The sequence below is a fragment of the Chrysemys picta genome, chromosome 1 (genome assembly GCF_011386835.1).
Source record: "Chrysemys picta bellii isolate R12L10 chromosome 1, ASM1138683v2, whole genome shotgun sequence".
Taxonomy (NCBI): domain Eukaryota; kingdom Metazoa; phylum Chordata; order Testudines; family Emydidae; genus Chrysemys; species Chrysemys picta.
The window spans coordinates 93,566,339-93,587,771 of NC_088791.1; the positions used below are offsets into that span (position 1 = coordinate 93,566,339).

The window sequence follows — 21,433 nt, forward strand, 5'->3', positions numbered from 1 at the left end:
CAAATCACTGCGAGTTAATCTTAAAATTGGCAAGACACCTCCCACCTCCTCTTCCAGAGACAGAACGTTCACCTGTAACATCCAGGTGGTTTGGGAGCATCTGAATTTACTCAGAGGGAACCAGCCCCCACCTTTAAATTCTGCCTTTAGAAAGACACGCACAACTCCTGCTCACCTCAGTGGGAATTGCAGATGTGGACACAAGGCTAAATTCTGTCCTTAGTTACACTCTACAAACATGGTTAAATCAATGGTGCTATTCAGGTGAAAATGGGGCCAGAATGTCTGTTCCAATGGGGAAATGAATGAATTGCGAGGAAAAAAAATTGTTTCAAACTCATAGAAAACACAGAAGGTTCGGTTTGCCCCTTTGGGAGCTGTTTCTTGGACAAACTGCTTCAGACACAACATTTCTTGTTGGGGGTGACAGGGGAATTCTACCAAAGGGTGCCAGGGTGGAGACTTCAGCAGACCACTTTCCATTTTGGGGGTGGGGTGGGGAGAGGCTGTCCCACCATTTTAAGGGATCCTGCCTCTAGATTTTTAAAAGTCTATTAGATTTGAAGAGGGTGATAGAGCTGCACCCATCCTTTGGTTTCTCCTTCCTCCAACCATAAACAGAGTCCCTCAAAGAAAAAATACCTCCCTGCATCCATGCTTTCCCCTAGCCCATGCTTCAGCCCATCAGTACACAATGCCAATGGGAATGGGGACAGCTTTTGGTTGTCTTCTTGCTGAAGATAGGCTTTCCCTCTGTGATGTTGCACTCCATATGTTTATGGAAATATGCTTATGAGTATAAATATAATGTAACTGGAATATACTTTATGGAAAGGGTCTCTTGTAAGGTATCATTATAAAACTTAAACTCTACTGAGTGTGTTCATCCTATTTGTGTGAATGTATCATTCTTGTATCTAAAACTAGAAATATGAAGTATTACTCTGAGGTCCTATTGTAATTATACAAAGTGTGAGCCATTAATGGTGGCTTGGAATCTTGATGGCTCCCATTAACTAGGACAATTGATTGTACATGGCTCTGTTTACTTGTAAGCCTTCCTGTATACCTGTGTGTGCCAGCCAGTGGGTAATGAAGTCTCACAGGACATGCAAACATGTCACATGATACTGGAATTCATCTTAAACCTGGTGCTTTTCCATTTAGGAGGAAGGGTGGGAACCCAGAGAGAGAGAGAGAGACCGGATTCCCGCCTTGTGCCAAAGATATAAAAGGGGGTGGAACAGAACAAAGGGGGCTGCCAGTCATGAGAAATCCCCTAGTTACCACCTGAGCTGGGACTAACAAGGACAGTACCGGGGAAAGGATTGGGCCCAGACTAGGAAGGAGTCTAGTCTGTGAAAGAAGCTTATTGGAACATCTCTGAGGGTGAGATTTACCTGTATTCAGTTTCTTAATGTATTAAGCTTAGACTTGCATGTTTTGTTTTATTTTGCTTGGTAACTTACTTTGTTCTGTCTGTTATTACTTGGAACCACTTAAATCCTACTTTTTATACTTAATAATATCACCTTTGTTTATTAATTAACCCAGAGTAAGTGATTAATCCCTGTGGGAGCAAACGGCTGTGCATATCTCTCTATCAGTGTTACAGAAGGCAGACAATTTATGAGTTTACCCTGTATAAGCTTTATACAGAGTAAAACGGATTTATTTGGGGTTTGGATTCCAATGGGAGCTGGGTATCTGGGTGCTGGAGATAGGAAACCTGCTGAGCAGTTTTGGTTAAAGCCTGCAACTTTGGGGGCATGGTTCAGACCCTGGGTCTGTGTTGCAGCGGAGTAGTATGTCTGGCTCAACAAGGTAGGGTTCTGGAATCCCAAACTGGTAGGGAAAACAGGCTCAGAGGTAGTTTCAGCACTTCAGGTGACAGTCTCAAGGAGGTCTCTGTGACCAAACCTGTCACACCCTCTCCATTTCCATTTCTCTTTTCCCTCACTGGGGATTCTGTTCCTACACTAGTGGGTGTGTAATGAGGTCAACAGGCCAGAAAACAAAGAGGAATGTTTAGAAAAAGAACACAATGGAGATTCCCCTTAGCCCAAGCCTGGCACCCCATCAAGTGGAAACACTTTATTCTGAATGAGATGATGAGCTAAGAAAGTGTATGCGGAGAATTCCACTGGGGATGGGCTCCAAGAATATTCCTGAGATCCTATTTCCCTACAGGAATGGGTACTAGGGGGGTTCACAAGCTCAACTGAATGGTGCAAAATAGGCCCTTAGCTAGGTCTGTCTCATCTCCACTCCACATCCATTTGGGGTATATCTATACTTTCAACCAGCCTGTGAGCTTTGATTGAGCAAGTGTAACACCGACAGACCCTGGTCGTCGGCGGGCGGGATCGAACCTGGGACCTCTGGACCTTAGTGCATGAGCCTCTATCACATGAGCTAAAAGCCCACTGGCTGTTAGCTAAGGCTGTAGAGCAGGGGTTCCCAAACTTGGTTCATGGCTTGTTCAGGGTAAGCCCCTGGCGGGCTGCGAGACACTTTGTTGACCTGAACGTCCGCAGGTACAGCTGCTTGCAGCTCCCAGTGGCTGCGTTTCACCGTTCCCGGCCCATGGGAGCTGCGAGCAGCCGAACCTGCAGACGCTCAGGTAAACAAAGCATCTTGCGGCCCACCAGGGGCTTACCCAGAACAAGCCACGAACCAAGTTTGGGAACCCCTGCTGTAGAGCAAACTCATTAATCTCTCTAAGTGGTCTCGGTGCCACTAGATGGGTCAGAACACCACACCCAAGGAGGTGTGTGGGTTACACAAGCACACTAAAAACAGAAGTGTAATTGTCACAGTGTGTTGGGATGGGCTAACTGCCTGAGCACGACCCCACCCAAGATCCTACATCCTGACTTCTGGTGGCTAGCCCACCATGCCACTCATGCTGCTGCAGCTACGCTGCTATTTTTAGCGTTGTAGGGCAATCACAGCTAGCATGCCTACATCTATTTTAGCTGAAAATTACACCTCAAGCTCGAAAGGTAGATGTACCCTGAGATTTCAAAGCTATAGGCTAATGTCCCTACAAGGGAAGTGATCAAGGAGCAAAATGGAGCCTTCCCCAGATACATCTTATATATTCCACAACCCATTTTAGGGCTTCCCCTCTGTCTTGGGTCTGGTTCCTGTGTAGCCAGACTCCACGACAATTTTTGAAAACAATCCCTTTTTGGAGGAAGAGGAGGAGGAGGAGGAGAAGGGAGGATGTTCATGTCTGCAGGTCCCAAGGGACAAAAGAAGCAATGGCACCCAGCTTTCCATGCATCCTCTCACTTAGGGCTGGTCCACACTCACCCCCCACTTCGAACTAAGATACGCAACTTCAGCTACATGAATAACGTAGCTGAAGTCGAAGTATCTTAGTTCGAACTTACCGCGGGTCCACACGCGGCAGGCAGGCTCCCCCATTGACTCCGCATACTCCTCTCGTGGAGCAGGAGTACCGGCGTCGACGGCGAGCACTTCCGGGATCGATCCCAGAAGATCGATTGCTTACTGCCGGACCCGGAGGTAAGTATAGACGTACCCTTAGGCTCACAGTGCTCCTGCTCATTTCAGACCCAAGCAGAGAGAAGGATCATAGACACTTCCTGAGCAATAAAGGGAAAGAGGAGAAAGAAAGGGATCTCAGCTCAAAGAGACAGACAGAAACAAAGTTTAGCTATGGCGAAGCGACACTTTCAGCTGTCAGCCACAATGAAGCTCTTCAATCAGGCCTTGTCTAGCTTTGTTTAAAAATATTCCCTTCTTTTCCCTTTCCATTAGCCCTTATTGCTTCTCTTTTTGTCTCCTCTGTATTCTCCACGTGGACAGTAACTTGGAAACCAAGAGATACCCAGAATCCAGATACCATGGTGGTGATTGTGTCATAAATGACTTGACAGGCAGAATTTCTGCACCCAAAAGAGATTAAGTCCAGCGAGCTTGTTAGTGGTTTGTTAATAGTTCTTGAGCACGTCTTTAAAACAAAACCACACAAAAACCTATAAAGCTTCCAAACTATACACTTAACTAATATAAACAACCTTATTTTCCTATTCCTGTCACACTTCTCTTCCTCCTTCCCCTCCATCCCTTGTGCACTACACCAATTTGTTATGTTCTGCCTCTAGTTAGACTGTAAGATCTTTGAGACAGAGACTTTTTTTTATTTTAGGTGATTATGTCACTCAGCACTTGATTGTGACAGGGTCCTTTGGGTGCTACTGTAAGAGAAATAAATTAATAATAGGAGGAACTACTCGAGACTGCCAAATGTGTAAAGAGGATCTACAGTGAAAGAGGTGGAAATGGATTTCTGTGCACTTGGAATGGAATCTAGATGCAGCACCACCAGGCAGAAGAAGCTGATCTGGATTATAGATTCCCTTGGAATGGACCGTGGGTGCAGATACCTAAGAAGAGCAGAAACTCCTGAATTGAATTTCTGTGCCTCCTGGAATAAATTCTGGGTGCATCCATCTGGAAGGAAGAGAAAAACCTGACTTGCATGTATATGCTTTGGCATAGACTCTGGATGCAGCCGCCAGGAAGACGAGAACCTGACCTAGATTCCTCAGCTCCCTGGACTAGATTGGTTACAACTCTTCGCCATCCAATACCTTTTGTTTATAGAATATATGCCCTTTCTCAGACCCTTGGCTTGAAAAGCTGGAACACTCTCGGTCATAAAATAGGATTCTACTAGGGTGAGAGGCCACCCTGTACTTACGATTATCAGCAAGATAAAGTAGATAAAGTTGTAGAACGAATGAGCATCCATCACATAATACATGATCTCCACCCACCCTTCCAGTGTGATCACCTGCAAAGAGAAGAGAGAGCAAGAGAGACAACCAGGATGTGGGACTCCTGGATTCATTCAACAGCTGGGATATTCATTTCTACACATGGCACAGGCTGACGCTGGTGAGCAGAGCAGGAGATTCAAACCTCAACAAAGGTGAGAAAATGAATCCATTCCAAGAAGGCCAAATTTCCAGGCCAGAATATCAGTGGGATTCTCCTAGGTGAAGAGACATGCTAACAGAGCCTGAAAGAGTAGGTCTATATACACATGGGATGCGACTGCAGCCCGAGTAGACATACCCAAACTAGTTAAGTACTGGAGCAGTGAAACTGTGGCCGCATGGGCTTCGGTGCAGGCTGTACTAACTCACCCAGAACCCTGGGTAACTACTTGCAGAGCTAAACTTTGTTGACAGATGTGCACAACTCCAGGATCCGAACTAGCTAGATTAACGATAGTTCAGGTATGTCTACTCGAGCTGTAATCCCACCCTGTGACTGCAGTCTAGACATAATCTGGAACTGCACTAGTCACCAATTTATATTCATTCAAATGGTTTGTTTCCCTGGAACAAAAAGAAATAAAACCTGAACTGGATTTCTGTGCCCTCTGGCTTGAATTCTGGGAACAGGCTCTGGAATGGGGAGGAGAAGAAACAGGCCTGGATTTCAGTTCCCACCTGGAGTGGGTTCTTACAAATTCAGCCTCCTTTTCAATCCGTAGGGAGAACCACAACAAGACTTGGAATGTGGAGCCTAACTCATTTCAATTAGGGGCTGAAAAAGCATGGGGACAAGAGAAGAATCTGGTCACAAACCTGGATTGAGGATAGGAAGCCAACCTTATCTTACCTGAAATATAACGATCCAGGCATAGCCGATATTGTCAAAGTTGATGGCACCCTTATGTGGGTTGGCATTGCCTGTGCGGCACACGTTGTAGTACTGGTTCCAGTTGACACACACATCACTGACATTGAACTCCTGCCTGATGGAGTTGTAGTAATAATAGTCATCCTTGTCCAGGCAGCACTCATGGCCCCTCTCCTTCAGCGGGGGGATCTCATGACACCCCATGATGCCATTGTCTCCTGACAGGGAGCAGATGAAGGGCATCTCATCGTCCTCCTCGGGTTGATAGTAGGGGGGGAGATTGATGTCGCCTTGTCTAGGAAGAGGAAAAACGTGCTAATGAAGTTACTGTGACAAACATGCACCTTAGTGACATTTATGGAACTGGGAACTCCCACTTTGGTGCATGAAATCTGCATACAAGGGGCCTTCAGATTTATTTTGGTGAGGGGCTGAATAGAGACATGGGAAGTTTCTTGAGTTGGTCCCTGGTTTTGCAGAGCCCTGTTCAGGGTCAAACTGCACAGTCCCAAGACGAACCCCACCACCAGCAGATTTGGGGGATGGGAAGGAGATTTTACAGCTGCCAAAGGAAAGTTTTAATTTTCTCGGGAACGAGGGGGGAAACTTGTGCAGTCAGCTCTCCCACCCAGCTGGCACCAAAGCCTACAACTGTTGCAATGTAAAGCAAATGAACAGGGCTACATGGTGATGTGCCTGTGAGTGTGACCATCAATTTGATTACATTTGGCAGTAAACTTTCTATAATAAAGTACAAACCCCCAGTTAATGCATAGTTAAAGTTGCACAATTAAGCTCTCAAGAGTCAGTAAATGAAGAAGTTAAAACTGAACGACCAACCTTAACTCTGATCCCTTGTGTGTATATATTCCAGATAACTTTTTAATTTCAAGATCACATGATATTTCTGCAGTAACACAATCTGTTCTACAACCTTCAAAATATACGTGTATCTGAAATAATCTGTGCTCACCTAATTTAAGACTAGACAATAATGAGCAAATGAAAGGGAGAAGCTTTAGGATTTTGCATTCAACCTTAACTCGTGCATTTCCAGTCTTCCCAGAGCTACAATACACAACCTGAATGTTGCATTAATATAGATTTTTTTGCATTAAATATTGTGGTGGATGGGAACGTGTCCAAAAAAAAAAAAGAAAAAAGAAAGAAAAGCTCCTAATTCTATAACTAATAGACACTAATCTATAAAGGAATAGCAGTGCATATTAATATCATTAGTAAACTGAGACTCTGTCGACTTAGCTAGCAATAGTCAGCCAAAGATTAACTAGTATCTGATGGCTGTGCAGGCTGTGGGTCTGATTCACCTCACAGTGACAGCAGCTCTGCACAGGTGTAATTCCATTGTCTCATCGGCGTTCTCCTGATTTACACTGGTGCACATGAGAGAAGAACAAAGTCCTGCTTATGCATTTTCCCTTATAAATGCACAGTGTAAGACAGCTTTAAGCAGCTTCCACCCCCTGGTTAGCCCTCCAGTCCCATTGCTGCCCCCTAAATTGTGTTTTTGCAATTTTTTTTTTCAGTCTAAGATGATCTAGGGACTTAAAATTGTTTAAACAGTTTAAATTGATCCAACACTTCAGATCTTTAAGCAGTTTAAACTGATCTAAGGCCTTAGATTTGTTTAAGGGGCTAAGACACTTTAAAGCCTTAGATCAGTTTAAGCTGCAAAGAAGACAATAAGCGTCTGGAGGGATCATGGCAGTCTGGCACTGGTGCTCTGCCATACAAGATGACTGGAGTGGTGATCACCCACAGAAGTTTTCATGGTTCAGTGTATTACTGAAGGAAGTGAACGGAGCTGTACATGCTCTGTCTGACCATAGATAATAATACTAATTATACCTATTTCTTATATGGCGCTTTCCATCAGTAGATCTCAAAGCGCTTCACAATCTCTCTTCCCCCCGCCCCCCCATGTATTTATCCTCACCATATCCCTGTGAGGTAAGGACGTCCTATTATCCACATTTTACAGAGGGGGAACTGAGGACAGAAAGAGACTAAGTAACTTGCCCAAGGCCATACAGGAAGTCCATGGCAGAGCTGGGTCTCTCATGTTCTAAGCCAGTGCCTTACCCACTGGACCATCCTTCCCTTCTTTGGGTAGAGCACCTTGATCACTCTTAAGCATGTGCCGTGGAGCACAGAGATCCTGTCTGATATTCCACACATGCCTAGAGTTTTGTCTGCCAGCTTGAAGAGCCCATTATCAAATATTTGTTCCCTGTGTAGGTACCTACAGACTATGATCAAGCCATCCTGAACTTACTCTTTGTTAAGCTAAATACATTAAGCTCCTTGGGTCTACCACTATAAGGCCTGTCTTCTAATCCTTTAACTATTCTCGTAAATATTCCTGGCAACTGGAATGATCGCTTGAGGCTGTGGGCAGCCAGACGTAGTCCCCAGCTCGCCCAAGAGTCTGGCGGCTGCGAAGAAGGTTTGCAGGCCTCTTTGCCCTCCTTCCCGTTCTGATTTGTCCAGAAGGCAGCTCAGTATCAAGGTCGTGGCATCCTGCATCCCTTTTGCACAGGTGGAAGTGACTCTGCGAGGTGCAAGGCAATGGAAGACTGGGCCTCTTGACTGTATAGATGAGATTCTTTTCATTGGGACAGTTTGAGCTGATTTAGTGAAATCAAGGGGGATGGGAGAGGTAGCAGTGGGATCCCAGAAATGAAGATTGCTCTGGCTGATGCAGAAGAGGAATGCTGCTGGAGCCCACTATGCTGACAGGTCCCTTCCACAGGCAGAGGTAGCTTTCAGAAGGTGTGTGCGTGTAAGGAAACAGGAACCTTTCTGGCTGGGGGAAAGGGTGGAAACGGGGAAGCATTCGATTTGTTAGCACCCTTGGCTCAGCCTCTGGAAATCTTCAGTGATAGAGAGAAGGGAGAAGGAAGTAAAGAGTAGGGTGGGGAAGGAAGGAATCCACACAGACAGGACAAGGGGGTAGCTATCTCCCATGCACTCACATTGTGAAGTTCTCCTCCATGAAACAGCGGTTCCTGAGCAGACCAGCCCACAGCTGTACTCCGATGATGCCAAAGATGAAGAAGACAAAGAAGCAGAGAAGCAGAACATTCCCCAACATGGGCAGGGTGTCCAGGAGCAAATTCACCAGGATCCGCATGCCTGCAGGTGGGGAAGAGGCAGAGGAGGAGGAGGAGGGATTGAGATGGAGGGAGAGAAAGGGAGAAGCAGAGAGAAGAGTAAAAGAGGGAAATGGAAAAAAAAAAGACAGAGAGAAACATTTTAATGAAAATAAAACAGGCAGATTGGAAATTAATTATTTTCCAAATCAGGCTGGGTCACTCAGGTATGATCACTACTCCCCCAGTCCCACTCCCAAATGACAGGCAGGGACAAAGCTATTTCTGTTCAATATCCTCTTTACCCCGGGCTTCATGTTACAGCCCCAGGAAGGAAGGATGATGATAAGCCTGTGATGGGGTTGCTTGCGATAGCAGAGGACTGGACTCCATGACCCAGAAGGTCCCTGCCAGTCCTATTTTCCTAAGAGGTTTTTGGCACAATCATCATTTGATATAATATTCCATCTTCTTCCTTTCCCACAGAAGGGCGATGAGTTGAAAACACCGCCCTGAAATCCTTGCAGATCAACTACCCCAGCCTCAGCTGGCAGGGACTAACAGTCATAAATGCTTGCTGGCTGCCCGGTGACTCGTGAGAAATGAGCCTGAACCCAATTCCTAGTAGGATGAGTATGCACACCACACAAACACAAACCCCTCAACAAACTGGCATGGGTTGGCCCACTCAATGACAGCCTCATCAAAGAAACACAGTGGAGGAGGCAATATCTTTTATTGGACCAACTTCTGTTGGTGAGAGAAACAAGCTTTCGAGCCACACAGAGCTCATGGACACCAAACCCCCTTCTCCTCTCTAGTGGTCCCTCCATGACAGGGCTGAGGCACGCTGGAGGGTACTGTATGAAGGAAGCTTTCACTGCTGCCGCCCATGCTGTACCTGTTCTCTGGCAAAACAGGGCATTCAGGGCTGTCGATACAGTACCTCTGACCAGTGCAAACATTTCATAACAAAACAATTTTGTGTTGAAATTATTGCGTGAAGAATTTTGGTGGTTTTGTTTTCAGACCGGCAGGGTCAGGCCAGCCTCCCTCCGCTGCTAAATTAATTACATTTCCTCTGGTCTCCAAGGATGCCAAAATTCTAGAAATCATTCGGAGCATGAAACAAGCGCCTTCTCCCTCACACCGCCCCCCACTCCTCATACACGCACATACACACATGCCTCCCCCCTCCTCCGCTGAGACTCCCTCCTCCAGGGGTCCAGGGAATTCCATCATGCAAGATGCTCCATGTAGGCCAGCATATAATTAGCTAATTAGATATTTATAACTAGTTCATTACTTCAGATGGCAGTGGAAGGGAAAGGGGGAGGGGGAGGGAAAGATAAGATTAGGATTCAGTAGCAGCCCCTCGAGGCACCAGTTAATCCCTCTTTTATGCCCACTGTCAAGTAATTAGCCACATCAAGTTGTGCTTTACACTATGTCTCAGTTTCTTGTGTTGTTTTGTTCCTACTGCAGGGGGAGAGGATGCTGGGCACGCAAAGAAATGTCGTATGTGGGCAACAAGGGTGGATGAGGATTAAGATGTATTTGTACTGGTGGAGATGTTTATTATACCTGAGTAAGAAGGTGGGAGAGGAGGAGGAGAGAAGAGTATCTGTATGGTGAGAGGGTCTGGACCTAGTGTGAGGCATGTACATGAGGCGGACAGGTATGTGTATCTATGTGACAAGATGGTATGGGTGTGAGGAGTATATATCTTTTATGTTGATCAGGTGTGGGTTCCGGCCTTACTATTTGGGAGGCCCTAAGCCAGCAGTGGGGGTTCTGATAGTGAATTTCCTTTCCTTCTGGTTCCACTGCTGGAGGGAGTAGAGAGCTTCTCCATGTGTGATTTGATGAGTTAATACAGGGCTTTACATGTTCACCCTGGCATTGGTCTGTGTGTGCAGTGGGGTGTGTGTGTGCAGAATTCCAGCATTGGGGGGAATATGCATGAGAGGGAGAGAGTAGAAGGAATGATTGAGCAGTCCCTTTTGGATTTAATAAGCATAAGTCTTGGGGTGGTTGCAAAGCCCCAGTCTCTTGAATGCCCGGATGTGCCATTAGTCTTTGGCTAGTCATCTTCTAGCCTAGTAAGGCATCAATAGTTCACTAGCACAGGATCACAGCTCCAGCCTCTTGCCTGAGAGTATTTGCCCGTATCTGGTTTCCTGATTTGTAATAATACAAAGCCCCACAGTCAAGCCACAGGGCTGTGTGCTGCCAGTCACCCTGACCTCCCGGTCTCTGGAAGCAACCCTTTTACAGCATTACCGACTTACAACTCCACCCCCTCACTACAGTGCAATGTGCTTCCAGCAACAATACTGCCACACATTGTGATCTTATTAGCTCTCATTAGCTAGACTGGGTCAGGCTGGGTAATACGTAGATGGGAGACCTGCAGGGAAACCCAGGTTTCCTAGGCGGCTGTGCAGGTAATGCAGTAGGTGATCGACTACCTTTCCACTGAGTCACTGCTAAACTCCATCCTGTATATTTGGGGGATGGTGCTAACTTTCGGATGAGTCACAGACCTGAGGTCCTGACTACAGCCGGTCAGACAGATTCAGAGGAAACATTGTTTTGTCAGAATTTGCCAAATTGGAGAAATGGAAACATTACACAGATCGTGCAATTTTGCGGAAGTTCCAATGGAACACAGGCAGATTCCAAAATCTCCCTGTCTCTCCTGTGTCCAGCTTCCTGCAAGGCTCCTCATCAAGCTGGGAATTACACAGACTTCACACAGTATGAAATAATGAAAAAGTTTGCAAGAGACTCTGGGCTGAGCATGCAACAACGAAATGTCAGGTGATGTGTAGAGAGACAAGGCGGGTGAGGTAATATCTTTTATTGGACAAATGTCTGTTGATGAGAGGGACACGCTTTTGAGCTTACACAGAGCTCTCTTTCAGGTCTGGGAAACATAGTCAGGTCTGGTCTACACTATAGACCTATATCAGTATAGCTATGTCACTCAGGGGTGTGAAAAATCCACATCCCACGAATAACACAGTTTTACCGTCCTAACTTCTGTGTAGACAGCGCTATGTCAGGGGGAGGGTTTCTCCCACCAACACAGGTACTACCTCTCAGGGAGGTGGATTAACTACGCCAATGGGAGAGCTCTCTCTTGTTGACAAAGAGCATCTTTCATTAAGCGCTATTCTATAGCGGCGCAGCTGCATCGGTGCAGGTTTGCTGAAGCAGCATTTTAAGTGTAGGTTTGCCCTCGGGGTATCACAGCTAAATGCAAGGTGGAATAGATGTCTTGCATCTGAAGAAGTGAGGTTCTTACCCACAAAAGCTTATGCTCCCAATACTTCTGTTAGTCTTAAAGGTGCCACAGGACCCTCTGTTGCTTGGAATAGATTGTTTAGCATAAGTAGTTAACACATATTTCAAGGGACCCCCATTAACACCCCTCCAGTCATAGGGGAAACAAGAAGGGGTGGATGGAAAGGCAGCTGGAGGGGTGGTTGTGAGTGGATTACGGATTGTTGTAATAAGATATAAACCCCGTGTTTCTATTCAGTCTATGATTTTTAGTGACTAGCAGAGTTATGAAGTTAAGCTCCTAGGCTCCTCTTTTGAAAGTGTTGTGTGGGTTTCCTTTGAGAAAGAGGACTAAGAGGTCAGATATACAGTGATGGTGTTGTGAAAAGTGTTCAACCACAGGTAATATGGTGCTTTTGTCTTTTATCATTTTTCTGCGTGAGTTCATTTGAGCATGTAGTGATTGTCTGCTTCACCCACATAGTTGCTATCGGGGCATTTTGGGTATGTCTGCTCAGGGATAAAAAACCCACCACTGACCTGCATCAGCTGACTCATGCTTGCAGGGCCCAGGCTCTGGGGCTGAAAGATTGCTGTATGGACCTTTGGGCTTGGGATGGAGCTCGAGCTCTGGGACACTGTGCGCGTGGAGGGCAGCACTGCAGGGCATTTATCCCCATTTAGCCCATACCCATAGTGTACTGGATGAGGTACACCTCATGTTGTGATAGGCATGTGTAGGACCCATGGATCTTGAAAGGTATGTCATGGGAGGTGTTGATTATTGAAGCAGTGGAGATATGTCTACAGGTTTTGCACCTGTTGTTCTAGCAGGATCTGGGGCTGCTTCGAGTTGATGTGTCGGGCCTGTAGGGAGCTTGCTTCTGATGATGAATCTGGAGAGGTTGGGGGGGTTGTCTGAAGGCCAGAAAAGGGGGTTCAGGAAAGATTTCTTTCAGGATGGGGTCATCAAGTAGGGGTTGTGGTTGTTGGATGATACCCGGTATGGGTTCCAGTGTGGGGTGGTAGGTGACCACTAGGGATATGTAGTCAGAGAGGGTTTTATTTCCATATTGGAGCAGGTTCTTTCGAGGTATTTGGGTGGCTTGTTCCACAATATGATCTGCTTCTCTGGTGGAGTGTCCTTGTTTGGTGAAGGTGGTTTTAAGTGTATTACAGTGTATACCCCAGACTTTCTCCTCGGAGCATATTCTGTGGTATCTGAGTGCCCGGCTGTAGATAACAGATTTCTTGGTGTGTCTGGGGTGGCTCCTGGATCTGTGAAGGTAGGTGTGGTGATCCATGGGTTTCTTGTATCTAGCTGTCTATAGGGTTCCAGTGTTGAAGCTGATTGTGGTATCCAGGAAGTTGATGCTGGTGTGGGAGTGTTCCAGAAAGAGTTTAATGGACAGGTGGTGATAGTTGTAGTGGAAATCTGTGAGGGAGTTTAAATCATCTGTCCAGAGGATGAAAATATCATCTAGGTATCTCAGGTATATCATTGGTGTTGTGGTGCATTTGTGATGTGTTACTTACACAGCTCATTAGTGCCTCTTTGGATTGTTTTAAATGAATTTAACCTATTAAAATTTGTGGACCGTGTGTGGAATGAAGGCTGGGGATCAGCAAGGAAAGAAGCAAGTTTTGAGGTAGGGTTTGAATCAGGAGAGTGAGGTTGCACTGTGCCTGGAGACAGGGACACTGTTTCAGTCACAGGGGATAGCATGAGAAAAGGCAAACATTTCTCTCTGCTTCTGTCTACCCAAATACTGCCTACTTCTATATCTAGTCTCTGGTTTCTGAAAATTCCCACCAAAGAGCAGACCACAGAAAAATCCAACCAGCCTAATGACATCCCTGTGAAATGCACGCTGGGGCAGGGAAGGAGGGAAAACTTGGGCATATTCAGTTGGGGCACATTGCCTGGATGAGGGACAGAATTATGCTTCAGATTCTGCAGTGGCTATTGGAATCAGCAAAATTATGTATTCCAGTGCCCCTGCCGATCATTATGTCCCAAATGCTGATGGGGAAGATAATTGCTTTGGCTTCCACAAAAATCCAAACTGGTAGTTTGGCCCATCATGCTGTTAAGATGAGTACTGAGAATTATACTCTTCTACCTGGTTTGTTTGAACCAGTGGATACTGAACAAATGGAAGGCTTCGTTGCCTCAAATCTTGCTTCTCCTTTTGATACTACAGATGCTAGTCATGTCCATTAATGCACTCCTAGAAGGTGCCCAGATACCACGGTGATGGGGAAAGGTATAACCACCTAAGTGGAATAGAATTTTCCCACCAGTCCAGTGTCATGAAAAGAAATGTATTGGGCTTTAGTAGCTTGTTTTTAAAGGGTCAGTGGTCTCTTCTGCACATGCTCTGTTAGCTTAGCATGCAAGTTGCAGCATACGCCCCCTGCTTTGTTCTTTCTGGATCGCTCACCGTGGTTCTGCTTTCCCAAGGGTTGGCACATGCCAGGTGTTTCCGCTCAGGAAGGTTTCAGCTGTGACGGCCAAGCTAATTGGGGCTGACAGGAACTGTCTGGAGGGAACCATGGACTCTCTGAAGTTGACAGAAGCTTGTCAGAAAGGGCCCTGGGGCTCCTCCAGAGCAAGGAGCAGAGTTGCTCTGTCCAAATCCAAGAGGGAATTCAGCTACTTTCCCAAAATATTGGCTTTTGTCAGTGGATTTTGGTTTTGTTTTCTTAAAAGGTTCCTTCTCTTGTAACCCTCTCTCCCCTCCACCCGCCCTCATGGCAGGGTGTCCTGCCTGGTTTGATGAAGCACTGCCATGTTGGAGTCAGTGAGATGTTTCCATTCTGCCCATAGTCTGAGTCCTTGGGACACCCCACTGAGAGTAACCTCAGCTGGCTAATACCTGCCAGGCATGCTCTTCCATTCTCCACCCTTTGAGTGTGCGCAGGGGTGTGTGCATGGGTGGGTGGTAGAGGACTATTATCTAACATTTCACAAGCTCTGTCTTCTGGGGGAAACCAGCCAGCTAGAATCCTCCCTTGGTTGCCTGCAGCAGACACAGCCTTGTGTGTCCCCCCAGTCTTCCTGCGAGGGTGAGTGGGGAGGGTGAGACGCCTTTCATAGCCCACACCTGGCACTCATGAATATTTCATGCTTCTTGCTTTTCTTCCCCTTGAAGAGCAAACCTTTTCATATTTGATGCCCTGGAAGCCTGTTTGGTTGCTGAGTGTTGCTTCATTAATGCCCTCCCTTCCCCCTTTTTCTCTGGACTGCCCAGCCCCTCTTCCTTTCTCTTCTCAGGGAACGGCTGTTTTCAAAGGCTGCCTCAGAAAAGGTCATTGTCCCTTTCATATTCACTCCTCGCTGTGAGCCAGTGTGGCTTCTGCTCTGCCAATGGAAAAGGACAAATGGAGATGGGGGGAAAGACAACGGATGAGAGGGAGGGAGAGTCAGACAAGGAGAGAGGGGGAGGCACAGACCTGGTGAGAGAAAGAAAGAGAGAATGAGAATGAGAAAAAAACACAGTGAGAGAAAAGTACATGGGAAGAGAGACTGGCAGGAAAAAATTAAGTGAAGAGGCCAGGAAGCAGCTGGGGAGGAATACCCCAAAGAGTCCGCTTCCTGAGACCTTTGAAAACTCATTCTGTACGATGCTCCAATGTCCTCTCATAGCCCAAATGGTAACCGTTGCCCTGCTAACCCTTATGCTTTCCTCTCCATCACAATGGTCTCCTGAGGCAAGGTGTCCAGATTCCCCAGTGATAAGGCACTACAAAAAGAAGTGTTGGTGCTGTACGCTCCCTCTGAGCATCAGCTTCCTCTCCATTTACGTCCTGCCCTCTCCCCACTGCCTTCATATATATATATATATACCGCTCCCTTTCCGCCCCCTGCCTTCTGCCGACCTGCACCCCCACTTGATTACTCTGGTGACCCCCCTCTCTGAATCTCCACCGTTTCTCACAAACCACCAGTTTCCTGTTCAGGAGCCCTTTGGTCTTTCTCCTTCTTTCCTTCACTGCTCCCTGGTACGCCCATGCCTTCTCCTGACAGGCTGCAGCACCATTGTGGGGAGCCAGAGTTGGGCCCTATAGGCAACTGGGCAGGACCCCATTCCATAGGGAGAGCCAGCCAGCCAGAGGAAGTTGCCCACTGGGCATGGATTTAAATCAGGGAAAGGAATGGGGCCATCCCTGAGGAAGTGGTATGATATCCCCAGGGGATGCAGCTGGGTGTTGGTTTTTGTTTTTCACCTCTCTCTGTGTTGGCCTCCACTGCCCCCACAGTGCTTCTCTCCCCAGCAATTTCAGCCACGCAACTTAGCACACCCTCTCCATTTCTGATGGGGTGCACGGGAACAAGAAGGCCACACAAGCCTTGCTAGACAGCTGGAGCATGAGGAGGTGGCTGCGCATAGACCAGTCCTCAGACACACCCACCACAGGGCAGGAGGGTCAGAAGCACGGTGGGAACGCTTCACTGGGCCAAGGCCAAAGTGCTGGTGTGCGCTGGCCCTGATTCTGGGGACAACATTAATATTCCAAGTCAACACAGACCCGCCCAGTTCTAGCTCTGCATTAACAGGTGCTAGCTCTCAGCAGCTGCCCGGGCTGTGAGGGTGACTGGCAGCGTAGTGCAGCATGAGGATTCGGTAGGGTGAAGTGTTCTGCAGGGGACAGATTGCAAAGACTCTGGTTCCGAGTAATACAGGCAGCGTACCGGAGCAGGAGAAGGCCAACAACAGAAGGTATAATGATAATGAACTTATATTTACACAGCAGCTCTCATCCAAATGCATCCCAGAGTACTTCGAAATATTTATTAACTGGCCATCTAAACTTTACACACATGAATCACTTTGTCTTCTGCCAAAAAGCAGCAACTTGTGAATACAGGACAATCCCAGCTTTCATTTAAAAGAAATAAAAGCTTCTATCCCTCACGGTTGCAGAGAAAAGATTAAAAACAGGACCCAGGTCGAAAGGTTCAAAAACCATATGATAAATAAAAAGAACCCCCACATTTTTTTTTAAACTTTCATGATTTCTAAGCCAATCTCATGATTTTTGGGACATGACTTTTGAATGCTTGGGTTTGGCAATACTGCAGCCAGAACAAATCAACTCAAACTACTGGGTAATAACTAACTGAGGTCTTTCCAACTTCAGCCAGCTGGGAGGAGAAAGGTCACATCCTTCTCTTGTCCTTTCATAGCCCTGCCCAAATTGGCCACCTGACAGGCAGGAACCCAGTAAACCCCGACATGCTGGAGCGCCTTTACACCTTCTCACTGGCCTGTTTATGAGCCTAAAAGGGAGCAGAGCTCTTTTGAAAATTTGTCCCCACATGTGCAATGTGGTAGCGTTAACAATACTGTAGGAAGTTTAACTTTGGAATTCCCTGACTCTCGTGGATCTAAAATCTCTGCCATGATGCTGCATTGACATCAGTTTAATTTAATTTAATTTAATTTTTGTTTAAAAAAATTCTTTTGATGGATCATTCATTTAAATAAAGGCCAGTGCATGACATTTTTATTTGAATGTATATGTACGACAGCACCAGGATTATTTCTAGATATCCCTATGTGTGTCTAGAACTAGTCTAGACCTTGGTAAATTGATTAATGAGGTAGTATTAAATGCTGATTTCCAAACACTTCTCACTTAGTTATTCGATTGTAAATGAACTTTTTTCCTACTGACACTTGCTGACATTTCCCTCTCCTCCCAATTCTCACCCCCAATATTTCCCCTTCCTCCCACTCTTCTTCCAAGATCAATGTCGCATCTTTCTTCACACCACATTTAGGGCAGAAATGGCCTCTCACTTCTTGTTTATCAACCATATCCACTTTTCTCCCTGCTTCAGAGCCACCTCTTTCACTTCACTTGCCAGCATTGAATTCTATGCTGCCCTGTTCACTCTCCATCTTCTCTTTCTATTGCTCTTCTGTAGACTGTACATGCTTGTCTGATTTAGGGCTACATTAAGGCATTGCTCCTTAGACATAGAAAGGGGTGACAAACAGCTGTCTTACCCAGGAGTAGTCTATGGAAGGAACCATGACTTTGAGTTACAACTCCTTTCGTGATCTCCCCCGGCTCTCAAAGGAACGCCATCTTCTACTGGCCTACAGCAGGCACAGATTTCATCCCCCTCTGCTTTGGCTCAGCTCCACTGGCCAGCATGTTGGGGGATAAAGCCAAGGCTCTGCCTATTCCTCACTCCTCTTCACCCATTTCCTGCCCACCTTCCTGGGGCACAGAATCACAACTCCACAGAGCCTGCTCTCTCCCCTGCTTATGGACTGGCAATGCAGGTAGCCCATGCAGAGGAATAAGGAGGGCTCTTATGCCCCTTACCTTTACTGCCTGGGCACAGAGGGCAAGTGAAAATCTTGTCCTTAGCCCTGGTCTACACTACGAGTTTAGGTCGAATTTAGCAGCGTTAGATTGATTTAACCCTGCACCCGTCCACACGACGAAGCCATTTTTGTCAAGTTAAAGGGCTCTTAAAATCGATTTCTGTACTCCTCCCCGACAAGGGGATTAGCACTGAAATCGACCCTGCTGGGTCGAATTTGGGGTAGTGTGGATGCAATTCGACGGTATTGGCCTCCGGGAGCTATCCCAGAGTGCTCCATTGTGACCGCTCTGGACAGCACTCTCAACTCAGATGCACTGGCCAAATAGACAGGAAAATCCTTGCGAACTTTTGAATTTCATTTCCTGTTTGGCCAGCGTAGCGAACTGATCAGCACAGGTGACCATGCAGAGCTCATCAGCAGAGGTGACCATGGAGTCCCAGAATCGCAAAAGAGCTCCAGCATGGACTGAACGGGAGGTACTGCATCTGATCGCTGTATGGGGAGACGAATCCGTGCTATCCGAACTCCGTTCCAAAAGACAAAATGCCGGAATATTTGAAAAAATCTCCAAGGGCACGAAGGACAGAGGTTATAACAGGAACCCGCAGCAGTGCCGTGTGACGCCTACTAAAGAACCAGAGAGGCAAACGGCCGCTCCGGGTCAGAGCCCCAGACATGCCGCTTCTATGATGAGCTGCATGCCATTCTAGGGGGTGCCCCTACAACTACCCCACCCCTGTGCTTCCCTCTTCCCCCACCCCTCCCGGGCTACCTTGGCAGTTATCCTCCCATTTGTGTGACGAGTTAATAAAGAATGCATGAATTTGAAACAACAATGATTTTATTGCCTCTGAAAGCGGAGATCAAAGTGGGGAGGGGAGGGCGATTGGCTTACAGGGAAGTAGAGTGAACCAAGGGGACGGGTTTTCATCAAGGAGAAACAAACAGAACTCTCACACTGTAGCCTGGCCAGTCATGAAACTGGTTTTCAAAAGCTTCTCTGATGCACAGCGCACCCTGCTGTGCTCTTCTAACCGCCCTGATGTCTGGCTGCATGTAATCAGCGGCCAGGCGATTTGCCTCAACATCCCAGCCCGCCATAAATGTCTCCCCCTTACTCTCACAGATATTGTGGAGCACACAGCAAGCAGTAATAACGATAGGAATATTGGTTTCGCTGAGGTCTAACCGAGTCAGTAAACTGTGCCAGCGAGCTTTTAAACGTCCAAAGGCATATTTTACCACCATTATGCACTTGCTCAGCCTATAGTTGAACTGCTCCTTACTACTGTCCAGGCTCCATGAGCCATGGGAACAAGGGGTAGGCTGGGGTAGGTGCGACCGCGCGGTGCTGCCGACTGGGAGAACAGCCTGAGGCAGAAGTCTCCAATTGGCATGATATTCCAGGCAGGACTGAATCTCCATTAGACAGAACTTAAAGAAGAGAATGACCTGCAGTCATTCCCATTTTTGTCCAGGCGCCCCCGACCGACCTCACCGAGGCCGGCCAGGAGTACCCATGTCTGCCCAGGCGCCCCCGACCAACCTAACCGAGGTCGGCCAGGAGCACCCACGGGACGACGACAACGGCTAGCAGTCGTATTGTACTGTCTGCCGTCCGCAAGGCAAGGTAAGGGGATGCTGCTGTGTAGCACTGCAGTAACGTGTCTGCTAACAGCACCCAGGAGACATACGGTGACAGTGAGCTGAGCGGGCTCCATGCTTGCCGTGATATGTCGTCTGCATGGGTAACCCAGGAAAAAAGGCGAGAAATGATTTTTTGCCGTTGTTTTCACGGAGGGATGGGGGGGCCTGACGACATGTACCCAGAACCACCCGTGACAATGTTTTTGCCTCATCAGGCATTGGGAGCTCAACCTAGAATTCCAATAGGCGGCGGAGACTGCGGGAACTGTGGGATAGCTACCACAGTGCAACGCTCCGAAAGTCAATGCTAGCCTTGGTACTGTGGACGCACACCGCCGACTTAATGCGCTTAGTGGGGACACACACAATCGACTGTATCAAATCAATTTCTAAAAAATCGACTTCTATTAAATCAGGGGTCTCAAACTCAAATGACCATGAGGGCCACGTGAGGACTAGTACATTGGCTCGAGGGCCGCATTATTGACACCTCCCCGCCCGCCACCCTCGGCCCCGCCCCCACTCCACCCCTTCCATGAGGCCCCACCCCTGCCCTGCCTCTTCCCACCCCTTCCCTGCCCCCATTCCAACCCCTTCCCCAAAATCCCCACCCCAACTCTGCCCCCTCCCTGCCCCCAGCAGCTCCCCATTCCCGGCCAATTGGAGCTGCTGGGGGCGCTGCCTGAAGCAACAGCCATACGCAGCCCCTCCGCCCCCCCTTCCCCATGTTCCAGCCTCTTCCCGGAGCTGCGCAGGGCAGGGCAGGCAGGCAGGGAGCATGCCCTGCTCCCGGTGCACGTCCAGCTGGAGCTGCTCTGGTAAACACTGGGGGAGAGTGGGGGGGGGGGGGGCTGCGAGAGGCTCACGGGCCACAGAAAATCACCCCGGCCCGTGTGTTTGAGACCCCTGTATTAAATCGACCTGTTTTCGTAGTATAGACATGCCCTTAGGCTATGTCTACTCTAGCACTCTTGTCAGCCAAACTTTTGTTGGTCAGGGGTGTGAAAAAACAGGTGACATAGCTACCGCTGCTCATTGGGGGTGGTTTAATTATGCTGGCAGGAGAGCTCTCTCCCACTGGCATAGAGCAGCTACACGGGAGACCTTACAGCGGTGCAGCTGCAGTGGTAGCAGTGCCGCTGTAAGATCCATAGTATAGACATAGCCTTAGATTGTAAACTCCTTTGCCTTGCCTTTTTTTTTGCTTTAAGATCTACTGATGAAAAGTGCTACGCAATTGCCAGGTATTGTTACTGTGTGTGTGTGTGTGTGTGTGTGTGTGTGTGTGTGTGTGTGTGTGTGTGATGTACACATATGGTGCTCCACAAACATTTATTAACAACAACAGAAAAC

General features: G+C 47.5%; 1 protein-coding gene across 1 annotated transcript in view; it reads right to left on the bottom strand.

Moving 5' to 3' along the window:
• Positions 1-21,433, bottom strand: part of CACNA1I (calcium voltage-gated channel subunit alpha1 I) — a 286,236-nt gene that overhangs the window by 59,905 nt on the left and 204,898 nt on the right. The window contains exons 7-9 of the mRNA XM_005302537.3: positions 8,682-8,841; positions 5,665-5,980; positions 4,736-4,828 (exon numbers count right to left, since the gene is read on the bottom strand). Coding sequence (XP_005302594.3) covers positions 4,736-4,828; positions 5,665-5,980; positions 8,682-8,841 — 569 coding nt within the window. The remainder of the gene's footprint in view (positions 1-4,735; positions 4,829-5,664; positions 5,981-8,681; positions 8,842-21,433) is intronic.